General features: G+C 31.0%; 1 protein-coding gene across 1 annotated transcript in view; it reads right to left on the reverse strand.

Annotated features, from left to right (window-relative positions):
• LRR (capping protein regulator and myosin 1 linker 1 leucine rich repeat protein) overlaps window positions 1–14,977 on the reverse strand; it is a 141,669-nt gene that overhangs the window by 14,152 nt on the left and 112,540 nt on the right. Inside the window, exons 24-28 of the mRNA XM_075368286.1 lie at window positions 12,353–12,563; window positions 9,532–9,642; window positions 5,881–6,023; window positions 5,488–5,609; window positions 451–628 (exon numbers count right to left, since the gene is read on the reverse strand). Coding sequence (XP_075224401.1) covers window positions 451–628; window positions 5,488–5,609; window positions 5,881–6,023; window positions 9,532–9,642; window positions 12,353–12,563 — 765 coding nt within the window. The remainder of the gene's footprint in view (window positions 1–450; window positions 629–5,487; window positions 5,610–5,880; window positions 6,024–9,531; window positions 9,643–12,352; window positions 12,564–14,977) is intronic.

Here is a 14,977-nt window from a genome sequence, read left to right on the forward strand (position 1 = left end):
ATATTCAGCCCGTAAAAGTCACAAATTAATCTGTGAATTTTAGCCGCAGAATTGTTTTTTGCCATCAAAGATTGATTACTTTTCATATTTCACATTTAGCAGGATCACAAATTGTAGACTCATTATAAATGGATGAATACAAACAACTAACACCAAAATGACTAAACTATTGTTAACAGCTGACAATTGATTGAAATAACTGAGCTATACAACACTATCAGTTTATTGCATATATATATATATATATATATATAGGTGGCAAATTCAAAACAAACCTTTCTTTAAAAAACACACCTCATATAATAATGCTCAATATACTATTAAAAAAATGCCATGAACAGAAAACTAATAAGAGTTGTATGACAAAACAAAGTACCAAAATCTTGACAGCTAGATAAATTCAAAACTTATCTCCCTTCACAAGACTTTAAATATATATGCAGAGCTAACCTAAATCATTTGATTTGTCCTTGTTGCTAGTTGATTTCAATATAGGTGACTTTGGAGCATCAGAGTTACGAGGATAGCCATTAGTTGGTGATCTTAAACAATCAGCAAGTCCAGTTGATCGGAGTTTAACAGATGGAATTCCCATAGTCGGTGAACCTGGCATCTCACAATCTGAATCCTTAAAAAATAATAAAATATTGCTTTACAATGCATATAATATACACAAATATACAATATACAGAGATTATTGCATGTATATACAATATACAAACATGAAAATATCATTGAGAAAAAGCCACACAAGTATTTTATAGTCAACAGTCTGAAGATTATTTAGAGAAAATGAAATACATAATACATGACATCAATTCAATATTTTACATGGGGTGATGGAAGTTTAACACGCAGCTTAATCAATATATTACAGTAAATTTTATTAACTTCATTTTAAAAGGAATATGAACATCTTTCAATCACTAAAATTGTGGTGCCTTAAACAAACGGTTGTAAACTAAAGTGTATTTATTAAGTTTTTTTATGCACTGTAAATATGATTTACATTACTAATATATTTAAATACAATAAACCACATTTATTTTTAAAAATGTTTTTAAAATGTACATTTAATTTTTTATATTGTAAAATGTTTTTAGTTTTATTTCATTTGTTAAGACCATCAATTATCTTTAAAAGTTCTAAGGGCATTGAAGACGAACAGCAGCTTGAAGATGGCAGAAATGAAGAGAGAAAGAGAGAGGGAGAACCTAAACAGGTTCTCCCTCTCTGCAATGAAAATGGACTGCACGTAAACACGTGCAGTCCATTTTCCTCCCCATGTTCTTCAAGAATGCAGCTCCAAGACATCCCCTTGGTCTCTTCTTACTACTTTTCCTTTAAAAAAATTTATTAATAATTGACTATGCAATGACTCATGCCTAAACAATTTTTCCCTCTATCCAATCAAGTTTAAAAACGATCACTTAATTCACTTCTTCTAGAACTTAATTATTACTTTTTCTATTCTCCATTTTGCCCTTGTACGTCAACCAGATGCACATTTCAATTGCATCAAGCCATTTTCTGAGGTGCACTTCTCATATCTGGATGTCAACACATTCTATACAAACACCATTAACTATTTAATTAATTATTGAAGTAGATTTAATTATCATTTTAAACAGTGCAACTCTTCTTTTTTGGATGCCTTGTTAAGTATAAAAATATTTTTTTAATTATCATGAATTTATGTTAAAAAATTACATTTTTGACAGTTAAAAGTTCTTACAGCTGTAATTAAAATCTGTTGAACATCATTTAATAATAAATTAAGAACAATAGGATAAAAATTAAAATTGTTTATTTGGTTTAATAATAGTAATAGTAATCAATAAAAAAATACCTATGCATTTGTAAATATCTCTTTCATTTTTATAATCATAATACTTGATTAATTAATTGGGTAATACTGCTCCCAACTACAGTATTCAGTATGCTACGAAAATTAATAAAATTTGCTGAAAAGCCAATAAATAATTGGCTTTACAGGAAATTTATATAAATAATAAATGGAATGGCATGTCATTAATATAGTAAGCAGAGTACAACATCTGGCATGTATAAAAACTTTACTATTATATACATGCCGTAGAAGTAGAAATTCAACCACATAATTTTTATAAAATTCAGTTTCTTATTACTCTGCTAACATTCATCAGAATATATTTTGGCAACAATTTATTAAAATATTACCTATATGTACATACACAGTCATTTTATATGGTTGCACCTTTGGTGAAGAAGCAACCATATTGAAGAGGAATCTGTTGAGAGCCAGACTAAGGAATGATTCCTGAAAGAGGGCAGCAGCTCTTTCAGTAGTTGTTAAGGGCGTAGGTCAGGATGACTTAAACGGTCATATCAACATCATCTGAGTACTGCGCAGCTGAAAGCAATGGAAAACTACAGCTGCTTTTTTTTCCAAGAAAATGTAGCTCTCTACATTTTCATATAAAAATGATAGAGGTGCCTTCCTTGGTAAAATATTCCGGAGGTAATATTCCCCATTCAGACCCGGGATATTCCCTGTTCAGATCTCCGGGTGGGGGATTACTAAGGAAGGGGTCACCAGAAAATTAAAAAATAACATTCTACGAGTCGGAGTGTGGAATGTTAGAAGTCTAAAAAAGGTTGGTAGGTTAGAAAATTTAAAGAGGGAAATGGATAGGACAAATGTAATGTAGTAGGAATTATCGAGGTTCAGTGGGAAGAGGAAAACGACTTTTGGTCAGGTGATTTTAGAATAATTAACTCAGCTTCAAATAATGGGCAGGCAGGAGTAGGTTTCGTAATGAACAAGAAGATAGGGAAGAGAGTAGAGAATTTCAAAATGCATAACGATAGAATCATCGTAATAAGGATAAAATCGAAACCTAAACCGACAACAATTGTTAGGCTACATGCCTACAAGCGCCCATGATGATGAGGTAGAGTGTGTATACGAAGAAATTGACGAAGCAATTACACATAAATGGAGATGAAAATTTAATAACAGTTGGAGATTGAAATGCCAGCACTGGAAAAGGCAAGGAAACAAATATAGTACGTAAATATGGGCTGGGTAAAAGGAATGAAAGAGGGACCCCGACTTATAGAGTTTTGCACAAGGTATAATTTGGTGAATGCCAACACCCAGTTTAAAAATCAATAATAGAAGAATATATACATGGAAAAAGCCAGGTGATACTGCAAGGTATCAAACAGATTATATCATGGTTAAGCAAAGATTTAGAAATCAATTCGTCGACTGTAAAACTTACCCTGGAGCAGACATTGATAGCAACCATAATTTAATGATAATGAAATGTAGATTAGGGTTTAAAAACCTGAAAAAAAGGTGTCAGATGAATCGGTGGAATTTAGAGAAGCTTGAGGAAGAGGAGGTAAAGAAGATTTTTGAGGAGGACATCGCAAGAGGTCTGAGTAAAAAAGATGAGGTAGAAAATGTAGAAGAAGAATGGGAGAATGTTAAAAATGAAATTCTTAAATCAGCAGAAGCGAACTTAGGCGAAACAAAGAAAACTGGTAGAAAATCTTGGATTGCAGATGATATATTGCAGCTGATGGATGAACATAGAAAATATAAAAATGCTGGCGATTAAGAAAGAAGGAACTATCGACAATTAAGAAATACTATAAACAGGAAGTGCAAACTAGCAAAAGAAGAGTGGATTAAAAAAAAGTGTTCAGAAGTGGAAAGAGAAATGAACATTGGTAAAATCGATGGAGCAAACAGAAAAAAGGAAAATTTTGGGGTATATAAATTAAAATCTAATAATGTGTTAAACAAAGATGGTATACCGATTTATAATACGAAAAGCAAAGTTGATAGGTGGGTGGAATATATTGAAGAGTTATACGGAGGAAATGAATTAGAAAATGGTGTTATAGAGGAAGAAGAGGAAGTCGAATAGGATGAAAGAGGAGAAACAATACTGGAGGTAGTTGCGACAAATCTATGAAGAAAAAAAAATTTGGAAAAATATAATTAAAAGAAGAGAGAGCCTTATAGGCCACATATTAAGCAATGTTAATATTATTAGATATATAGCAAGTACATGTAATAAATATTATATGAATTCATTTTATTATTTTGGTTAATCTGTTCCAATTGAAAAAATAAAATTTCATAAATGTACCATACATTTTTTTAACATTTTCAAATGAGCACAGCAGAAGAAGCAAACAGTTCAAAAACTCATCTAAATTTATTAAACTGGTTGATATAATATTCTATAAGTTGCAAAAACTGCTAATTTTACACACAAGTCATAATAAGTGGGTTCAAATTAATATCTAATTGTATAAAAATAATTATTTTCAGAGCCTGACATAATTTTACAGACATAAAAAAAAAGTATAAATATAAAATTTGATACAAAGCACAGAAATCAATTTAAAGATAAAGTATAATTTTACTTTGAAATATTAAACTCCCACACTATTGAATCTCACTGACAAATTAAGTATTTCGGTTTTTGTTTAACAGCAGTTGGGAGAATAAAAATTGAAATAACCAGTTGATTGCAGACCAGTAGAAATATCTAACAAATAGTTAAGCATTTAGCTTGCGACATAAATGTAGTAAGAAAGGTAAAGTTAATATTGTATAAATTATATATTATCTCCTTATAATTATATATGTAGCTGAAGCACGGACAGTGACAGAAAGTATTGGAGCCGTCTGCAAGCAGGAGAAATGTAATTTTTAAGAGGTTTAATTGGAATAATATGAAAAGAAAGAGTTGGAAGAACAGAGTAAGAGAATTAGGAGTCAAGTATGGTGGCTGGACACCTTAGGAAAGTGGCCGAAGACAGAATTCTGAGACAAATTGAAGAGATGCAAAGAATAGGAAAAATTCAAGAGATAAACCATGTGGAAGATGGAGAGATGTAAAAAGAAAGATAGAGAGTAGAAATAGTATTGAGAAGAGAGAAGAACAGATTGAGGATGGACAGAATGCTGTGGATGGTGATGCTTAGTCAATACCCACCAGGCCCAGTAAGCTGGATGGGAATCATATGATCCTATACTCCTATTGCATACATACATACAATAGGAATAAACTACATTCAAAAATAGAGAAAAGGGCAAAGGGAATGAAATTGGAGAAAAACATTTGTTTTTTCATGTGTGGTATACAAAAATTATTTTCTAATAAAGCAAACTAAAGTTTATTACTTACTATATAAAGTAATTAGAGAAAATATTACTTTTTCAATATCTCAGAAAATTCTTACACCCGTTAAAGGGATCAGGCACTAATACTGTGAAATAGAGCGTATAAAAACATTCAACTGAAATTTATGTGCAAGATACGTAGACAATAAATAGAATTTGTGCCAATAAAACATGAAATTAATCCTTTTTTTAAAATTAAACAGATTAAAATCAGATGTATTTAAACAATAAAACTAACAATTTAAAATACCAAAACAATAATTTTTTACACATAACTGTTTGTATTACTACATACTTACTTGTTTACCAGAAGGACTAGCAACTCGATGTTTTGATCTGAACTCTGAGAGAGCATTGCCAGATTTAGATCCTACATGTTTTCCACCATCAGTTTCTTCGCCACTTTCTTCATCTCTCATAACTATAACATTTGAAAGTAGTTAACAGTTTTCTTAATAGTAATACAGTAATTTAAAGAAAACATAATTTATATAACTAATAGATAATAAATATCAATTAAAAAAAGCTGATTAACCCCAATTGTCAGAACTAATGCAAATGATTCTTGCTTCCTTTTTCATACAATTAGATATATTTTTAATATGATGTAACACAAATAAGATGAATAGAAAATATTTTTTTTTACTTAAAATCTTTTGAAGTTTAAAAATTATGAAAAGGTTATCACTTACTATCTACACGACGAGCTAATGGAGATAAAGATGGTGGAGAATCAATAGTAGGTGTTCGTCTTGCTAAAGGTGAATATCTTTCTAGATTGTCATTTGATCTTGATCTAGGTGCTGCTTCGAGTTGCTCCTTCAACAATGGAGAACTACGCAAAAATTAAAAGTTTTAAAAATTTATGGCCCATAACAATACAATTCATCAACACAATAAAAATAAAAAACAATCAGTTATGACTGTATTAAATGTGCAACACCAATAACATATCACATATTATCACTGTAACTTTTATAATAATCACTATTTTCTGGTACGAGAAGTACAGCCATTATAAACTTTTTAGTTTCATAATTTAGTGTGAACAAAAATTATAATTTTAACATAATAAGAAACTATGTCATAAAAGAAATGAGAACACTCAGTGAAATGAGAACTCATGTTCCGATAATGGGTTTTCAATTAAAATACTTTAAATGTTAAAAATAAAATTGCACATTTTAGCAAGTACAAGAGTCATACAATAATTAGACAAATGACTTGACAAATTTTTATTTATTTAATGTCACTGAAACTAACATTAATTTTTAACATAATCCCCAGTTACATTTAGGCACTTGTCTCATATTTCTGTAAGTTTTCTTACTCCAGTAGTAAAGAATAGTTCACCTTCTTGTATGAGTCATTCATGTACTACATTCCAGACAAGCTCATTGTTGCCAAACTTGGTGCTACGTAAAAATGCTTTGAGGATAAAAAAAAATCTGATGGTGCAAAATTGAGACAATAACGTGGATGTGGCAACAACTTCAACCAACTACTGAATAGCTTCCCGTATTTTTTTAATAGTGTTTAGCAGTTGATATCACGCAGAAGAATATCTTTAGAGAGAGAACCAGGACGTTTCCTCCTTATTGTGAGTTTCAGTTTATTTTCTAGCATGTTACAAAAGTACTCACAATTGTACTTTGATTTTTTAAGTAACATCAATAAATTGAGCCTTTATTATCACAAAACACTTTTAGCATCACTTTACTGGCTGATGCATATGCATAGGTGTTGAATTTTTTCCTCATGGAGCCTTGTATGTTTCCATTCCGTACTCAGACATTTGGATACCAGCTTAAAATGATGAATCTAAGTTTCATCACAAGTTATTATGTAATCTAAAAAAACCTTCTGCTTAAAAACTGTTGTTTAAGTTTCATACACATTTGAATTCATGTGTCTTTGTGACCTTGAATCAACTGTATCAGGACCCACCTTAACTCATTTTGTGGTAATTTAGCTTATCATAGATAATGGAGTAGACAGTATCAATAAATTTTAGCAATTTCCCAAATTTTTATGTATCTGTCCTTGTATGTAAAATCATTAATGCGATTTTACAAGGTCTGTTCAAAAAATACGTAGACTAATGTCATAAAACAAAATGTACTTTATTTAGAAGTTACTTGTCTGGATTCCCTTCAAAGTACTCTCCTTCCCGACGCACATACTTATCCCAACGGTGTTTCCACTTTGGAAACAGTCCTGGAATGCTTCTTTTGTGATGTTTTTCAGTTCCTTCGTCGCATTTGCCTCAATATTGGTAATCGTCTCAAATCTTCTTCCTTTCAAAGGTCTTTTGAGTTTGGGAAAAAAGAAGAAGTCACAAGGAGTGAGGTCAAGTGAGTAGGGTGGGTGGGAAAGAACAGTGATTGAGTGTTTGGTCAAAAACTCACGAGTTCTGAGGGTTGAATGGACTGGAGCGTTGTCATGATGAAAAAACCAGTGGTACATCTTCAATTTTTCAGTCAAACTCTTGTAACATGATCCAACTGATATCCCACACTCTTCAGCAAGCTCTGTGATGGTCAGACATTGATTTGTCTGAATCAGGGTGTTGATTTTGTCTAGATGTGAGTATCAGTTGACGTGGAAGGATATCCAGGACGCTCATCGTCTTCAATCGACTGACGACCATCTTTAAAACGTCTATGCCACTTAAAACATGTTGGACACTTCATAGCAACGTCACCGTAAACCATCTTCAAGATATCAAAAGTTTCACTCGTAGATTTTCCGAGTTTAACACAAAATTTCACAGCAACTCTGCTGATTCAAGTCACTCATTCTAAAATCTGCCAAATGAAAAAACACACTTCACAAACAACTGCATAGCTAAGCAACTAATAATGATATTTGCAATAAAAAAACTGGGTTGTGATCAGCTGATCTGTACGAACATGGCGACGCCAAGCGAATTTGACTGGAACCAACTGGACCCGAGCAATTCAAACAGTCTATGTATTTCTTGAACTGAGCTCGTATAGTGTCAATTGAAACCTCCATCACTTTTCTGCTACAATGAAAATCAGTGAGGCTTGTTCTACCCAATTTAAACTGTACAATGCTCTTACAAAAATTTTCATTGTTAATATAACCTTTACCATACTATTTTAACATCCACCTATGAATTTCGGCAGGTATTATACCTTCAGAAAAATAAAAACCTTGTCACAGTGTACTATTCTTCAACAGTACATTTCATGTGGAGCCGACATTTTGAATTAAACAAAAGCAATTACATACTGGAAATTCTTTTCAAACAGCTGATATTTTCTATCAGTGGTGCTAATGACCCTCATATTATTATTGTCTTTTTAATATATGGGTAAAATATAAGAAAATGTGCTTTGCTAGTTTCAAAATTTTAAGAGTTTCTAAAAAGGTTTTAATATTTTAGAATTTTTATAAACTGTAGGTATACGTAAAATATGCAAAAGAAAGCCTACATTATATATTGAACTAGTTATTACCTAAAAACTATTCCAGCCGTCATTAGCCTAATTACAAGGTATATAAACATTATACGGCTTAACTTCAAAATTTTGCAGAAATATTAGAAAAAATAATTTATATATTTTAGAACTTGTTAAAGTTCTTGCAGTAAATAATATTTTGTCTAATTTAATATAATTTTTTAAATCTTAACAAATAATATATTACTTTAGTGTCTGATATTAAGTATAAACTATTAATTCATTGGTTTTTTTATTATGTCTCTTGTTTAATTATCTAGGGGATATAAACCAATGAATCTCCCTCCCAGTTGTCCATCCAAACAATCCAAGGTTGTGTAAATATGAATACATGCATATTCATTACTTTCCAGTAGAGAAAAATATTAAAGCGATACCTATATAAGTACTCATATAAGTACTGAAAACCCACCTATAAATAAATGCAGAGTTAATGATCACGAATAACATACCACTGAATTAAAACCAACTGGTGTCACAAATAAAGACACCTAAGTAAAATAATACAATTTATAAAAGAACTTGCTTTTTAATCTGGTACACAATGAATGAATGAATGAATGAATGAATGAATGATATTTATGTCACTATATTCTATGTTCTTCGATAAAACCACTGCAAAGCTACCGAACAATCATAAAGCAAATCAAAGGAGATTTTTAAAAAAAGAAACAAAAAAAATCCTGATTGGAAATTATTAAAAATCAGGTTAACTTAATTGTCATGTCATCAAGTTAATGTTTTCATCAAAAGAAAAATTTCAACTAATCATTAACTATTTTGTAGAATTACATTAAAAATTATCAATAATAAAAAAAAGAAAAATATATAGCTATACATAATAAGGTGACTAACCTGCGTTCTATTTTTTCACTAAGTGATTGTCCATTTTTCTTATCTTCATCATTTTTCCATTCACTACCACTATGATTTGGACTGAGGTCTGTCAAAAAGGAACTTGTACTACTGAAACAAAATAATATAGATATACACACGTAGACCCCACATAGATGAAACCATTCATTACAAATGTACAAGGCAATGTAGCTATAAAAAATTTCCAGTATTATTGATTATTGTTTTCTATTTGAATAGAAAACAATAATCAATAGTTGTCAGCAACAATAGTTGTCATTTTGTTGTCAGCTGCTTATATTTATCCACTTATAGTGCGAGTGCTACCAATTCATGATCTCACCAAGTGTGAAGTATGAGGAGTAACCTGATTTTTGGTGGCAAAAAGCAATTCTGTGCAAAGCAAATTCATAGGCAAATTTGTGATGTTTACAAGCCAAATATTATGAGTGGTGCCATTTATTTTGAGAAGGGTGAATGAATATTTGGCTGGCCACCAGTGGTAACAGATGATTTCACTGAAAAAAATTTTACAGAAAAATTAAAGAAAACCTAGCTTCATCATGTCACATTGTCTCTGATGTCTCACAATCTTTGATTTATGAAGTTTGACTGAGAAACTGCGTTAAAAGGGATTGCCTGCCGAAAATTTTAACTGACACACACAAGGAAAAACATCTTGCTACAGTGCATGAATTTTTGTGGCACTATAGAATGAAAGTGATAAATTGATTGAATGCAACATCCATTGTCTCCTTGACTGAAGAAGTTCAAAAAAGAACATTCAGCAAAGAAGCCTATTACTACTTTTTTGGGGACAAAAAGTGTCTTGCTTGTTGAATTTAATTATTGTAGAACTAATGTGAGTGCCAATACATATTGAAAACATTAAAAAAATCTTAAGTGCTAAAAAAAAAAATAATAAAAACAAGGATGCCATCCAGTGGGATTTTGTTTTTACACGATAATGCCCAGCAACACATGACAAATCAATGAGACAATTGGAAAACGTTTGTTGGAAAATCTTCAATCATCCACCCAACAGCTCTGATATAGCTCCCAATGATTACTTTCTTTTTTTTACCTTAAACTGTGGCTTCTATCACAATAAATTGAAAATGGCATTACTGCTTGTTTTAAGTCATTGGTATTGGTGGCAGAATGTTTTGAAGAGGCAATGAAGAAGCTAGTGAAATGCTATGAAAAATATATTGAAATTGAAGACAGCTATGTAGAAAAGCAATAAATAAATGTAGATATGTGTAAGTAATAAATTTTGTTGTTTAAGTAATAAAATTTATTTTCAGTGTTGTTTTATTTCAAAAGTTACCTTACTTTAAAAAATATCTCCTACTTGGCAATATATTTTTGCTTCCTTTTTAATTACAGCAACAGTTATGTTTTTTGTAAAATGTGTATGAAAGTGTTTATGATGCAGTTCAATATGCGTCATCAGTATATTTTTCTAAAAAAAATTCCTTTCAGAGATGGATACTGCTTAAAAAAGCATATGCAGAAGGGGCTAATGCAAGACCTTATCACAGTTGAATAAATGAAGATATTTTCTATATGACCTACATAGAAAAATCAATCATGGGAATGGAAATTCGTATTGTCCCCTTACACACAGAAATTTCCATCAGACAAGAATAAAGGAAGAATTATGTTACAAGTATTTTTTACTCATAGGGTGTTGTGTCCTATGAATTCATTTCAAAACATCAGACAACACTCATACCTGGTTACCTGTGAATAAGGAAATTTAATCAGTATCCTTCAACATCTACAAGGCGGCAATCAAAAAGTAAAAGAAAAATAATCCATTGGGTTTTTTGAATGACAATCCCTGTATATCAATCTAAGCTGTGTTAAGAAGCTGTTACAGCATAATGTAATGTTTCTGAAGTATCTGCAATACTTTCTTAACCTGGCACCAGGTGATGTTTTTCTCATCCCCTTGCTTGAAACTAACTGTGAAAACAATATAGGGATGAAAATATGCTAACCTCTGATGAAACATCTTATAAATTAAAAAAATAGAACTTGGGAATGTCTCCAGAAACTTTAAGTGGGCAATACTGTTTAGCTACTAAAGTTACTCCAGGCGTTTAATTTTCTTAAAGTACAGAAATTTTCTTTCCAATAAAAAAAAGTTACTTTTTGTCACAATATTTATATCACATTATTATTAACAGTTTTAATAACTGTATTTTAGTCATATCATCAAGAAGTAGTGTAAACCAATTAGAAAGCAGTAATCAATGTCAAATCTAACAGAAACCAAAAATAATTAAAAAGTTCCATTGCAATAACAGGATACAGAATTCAAATAAAAGTCTCTAGTCCATCTGTAGCAGATTTATTTTCTTTTAAATAGAAATTAGATCCTAAAACCTGCACAGAATGTTGCAGAACATACATTCAGTTATAATATAAATCAATCTGAATTCAATAAGCTGTTTAACTCTAATCCATAATCACCCAGTTTATTTGTAATATATTCTTTTTAGGGAAAAGGAAGATATACTCCTCTTGCTCTAGCACACCTATCCAGTGCATCTTTAGACAAACGTTAATGATAGCATTGGCGAATGAATACTTGAATTTTAACAAAAAAACTCAAATATATAATACTATTTTTGAAAACATGAACATACAAGTATTAACAGATTAAGTAAAATAAACCTGTCTTAAGCAATTCATAAATAAAAAATATTTAGTTATTCTGAGATATTTTTTGATCTAATGTATTAGTAAAATAACATCATATTATATTCTCAATTTTATAAGTAATACACAATACACATTAAATACACGTTACCTATCATCAGACGTAGGAGAGACTAGTGGAGTGACAGAACCTGGTCGGAAGAATGTATCGAGTCCTTCGTGAAGAGGTGTCGGAGCAGGAGGTCGTAATGTGGGTCGTGAAGGCGCGCGAGTTTTTGCTCTACGAGGGCGACCTTTTACAAGATGCTGCAACTGTTGTGTAACACCTCCAGTTGGAAGTTCACAAACTGAATCCAATGATTCTAAATGTATTTAAAAAATAAATTTAAAAAATGAAATAAATAAATTTACTAATATCTATTACAGACATATAAATCTCATATAACCCACATTTCTACAAAGTATGTAGTAAATCTTATGATTAATAACATGTATGTATTCTTTTTTTTTTAAAGAATTACTATATTAGGAAGTGGATATTAATGCAGAAATACAAACTTTTACCACAGTTTAATATTTTATATATATACTTTTTTTTTTTTTTTTACTAATCTATTATCGACTAAAATTTCACAAAACCAAACTGAATGAGAGACTACACCAACAATAATAGATTTGATAAAACCAACTGAATTTATTGTCAGCTACTGAAATTAATATTATGTTAATAATACTAATGTAAGTTCTAACTAGAAGTGATTTTGATATAATAATAAGAGTACACAATATGATTGGTGGTCAACAGTGCTAGTCAACAGTTAAGTTAAATAAGCAGGAACCAATAGCTTATGCTTTAAGACTTAAAGGAGCTTCAGATAAGATGATACACTTTCAGAAGAGAAAATGCTTCTGAAATGTATAATATCACAGGATGTTCTAAATTGGGAGTATGTGTTACGTCCTTACCAAAAATGAGCATCAGAAAAGTAGGAAAACAGTGTCCATGGATTGATGGTAAATGTAGCTTAAAAATGGAGAAAGAGAGGATTAAGAAATCCACTGTACGGCCTGAAGTTGAAAAGACAATAAGGATCCATCACAGGAAAGGAAGACATATGCAGAGATTCAAGACTAACAGCAATCTCTCGGTAGCTGATTTATAGCTAAAAATAGGATAAAAATTCATTTAAACATAGGCCTGAAAAAATAGGCCTTATTCATTTAAACATAAGTGAGTGAAGCTAGCGAAAGATTTCAGTCGGATTTCAGATACACCAAGAAAATAATAACTTCCTGAAATTCTGCGAAGGTAAGTTAAGGGGTGAATTCAGTTGTTTCTTATGACTTTTGACCTAAAAATATTTAAAAAATGGGTCCTAGAACTGTACCTCAGTTACGTCTAAAGTTATCTGACATAAAACACAAAAATTGAGGGTAAAAAATCACATTTTTGGTTTAACATAATAAAGCAATTGTTAAATGGTTAATTAGGTTGTATTTTTTTTCAATTAGAAATGTAGAAAATTTAATTCTGAAAAGATTCATGTAAATTACTTATAAAAAAATTGAATACAGGATACTGAAATTTAATATTTTAAAAACCACAACTGACTGAATTATGAAAAAAATATTTTAAAAGCAAAAACCTAATTTTGTCTATAGGTTGGAAACGGCGTGTAACATAAAATGTAATTTAACTTTAAAAACAACAGAAAAATTACATTAAAAATTAGTGAAGGTGTTATTAATTACCTTCAAAGGTGCTCAAAGTGGCCCTCATTTGTTCGATATATGATTTCGCTCGATGAATCCATTCTTTTCTAGCATGTCTTATAACGTTAGAAGTATTCTTGATAGTTTCTGCAGCTTCTATTATACGATTCCTTAGCTCCTCTTATGTGTTAAACAGATTTGAATAAACAATTGACTTCATCCAACCCCATATAAGAAAGTCTTGATGGCATGAAGTCAGGAGATCGTGGTGGCCATTTTTCTGGTCTGTTTTGACCAATTCATTGTCTAGAGTATGTATTATTTAAATGATCTTTACATTATTAGAAAAATGAGGAGGTGTCCCGTCGTGTATGAACAACATCTCTAACCTGTTTTCATAGGAAATATCTTCCAAGAGGGTGGGCAGGTTTGTTTCTAAAAAATTTAATTATGCTTCTCCTGTAAGCTTCCTTGGTAAGAAAAATGGACCAATCAAACTATCACCTAGAAGATCAAACTATACATTAATTGAACATGTATGCTGGAAATTCTTGTTGCAGTCTCTCGTGGGTTTTCATCCGCCCAAATATTGATGAAAAAATATTCCATTTCTTGTGAAGCATGATTCATCAGTTATCAGAATACAACAAAGGAAACTGCAATTTTGTACCCATTTCTAATTAACTATCAACAGAATGGATGATTACATGAAAAAACGTAACTTAAACTTAAAAACTTAACCCATGTTACATGAAAAGGGTACAACTGTGCCTCATGGCACAAGTGCCTGCCATATGCTTGACTGTGAAATATTTAAATACCATGATACCCATCTGGTGCTTGTAGTTGGCGGAAACTGTACAGAATTTATTACTCGTTGTTCATTATTATGTTTTCTCACATTCTGTTGACAACCAGTATCTACTCGTTCTGGTTTAAAACTGTCGGTTTTTCAAAGTCTCTGCACAGCTTCAAAGTTTTGCGATCAGGTGCTCTTCGATGTGGATAAGTATATTCTTGAACTGCAGCCAAATCATTCTTGTTCACTTCCCATAAATTAATA

This window comes from Lycorma delicatula, chromosome 6, assembly GCF_047948215.1.
Source record: "Lycorma delicatula isolate Av1 chromosome 6, ASM4794821v1, whole genome shotgun sequence".
Taxonomy (NCBI): domain Eukaryota; kingdom Metazoa; phylum Arthropoda; class Insecta; order Hemiptera; family Fulgoridae; genus Lycorma; species Lycorma delicatula.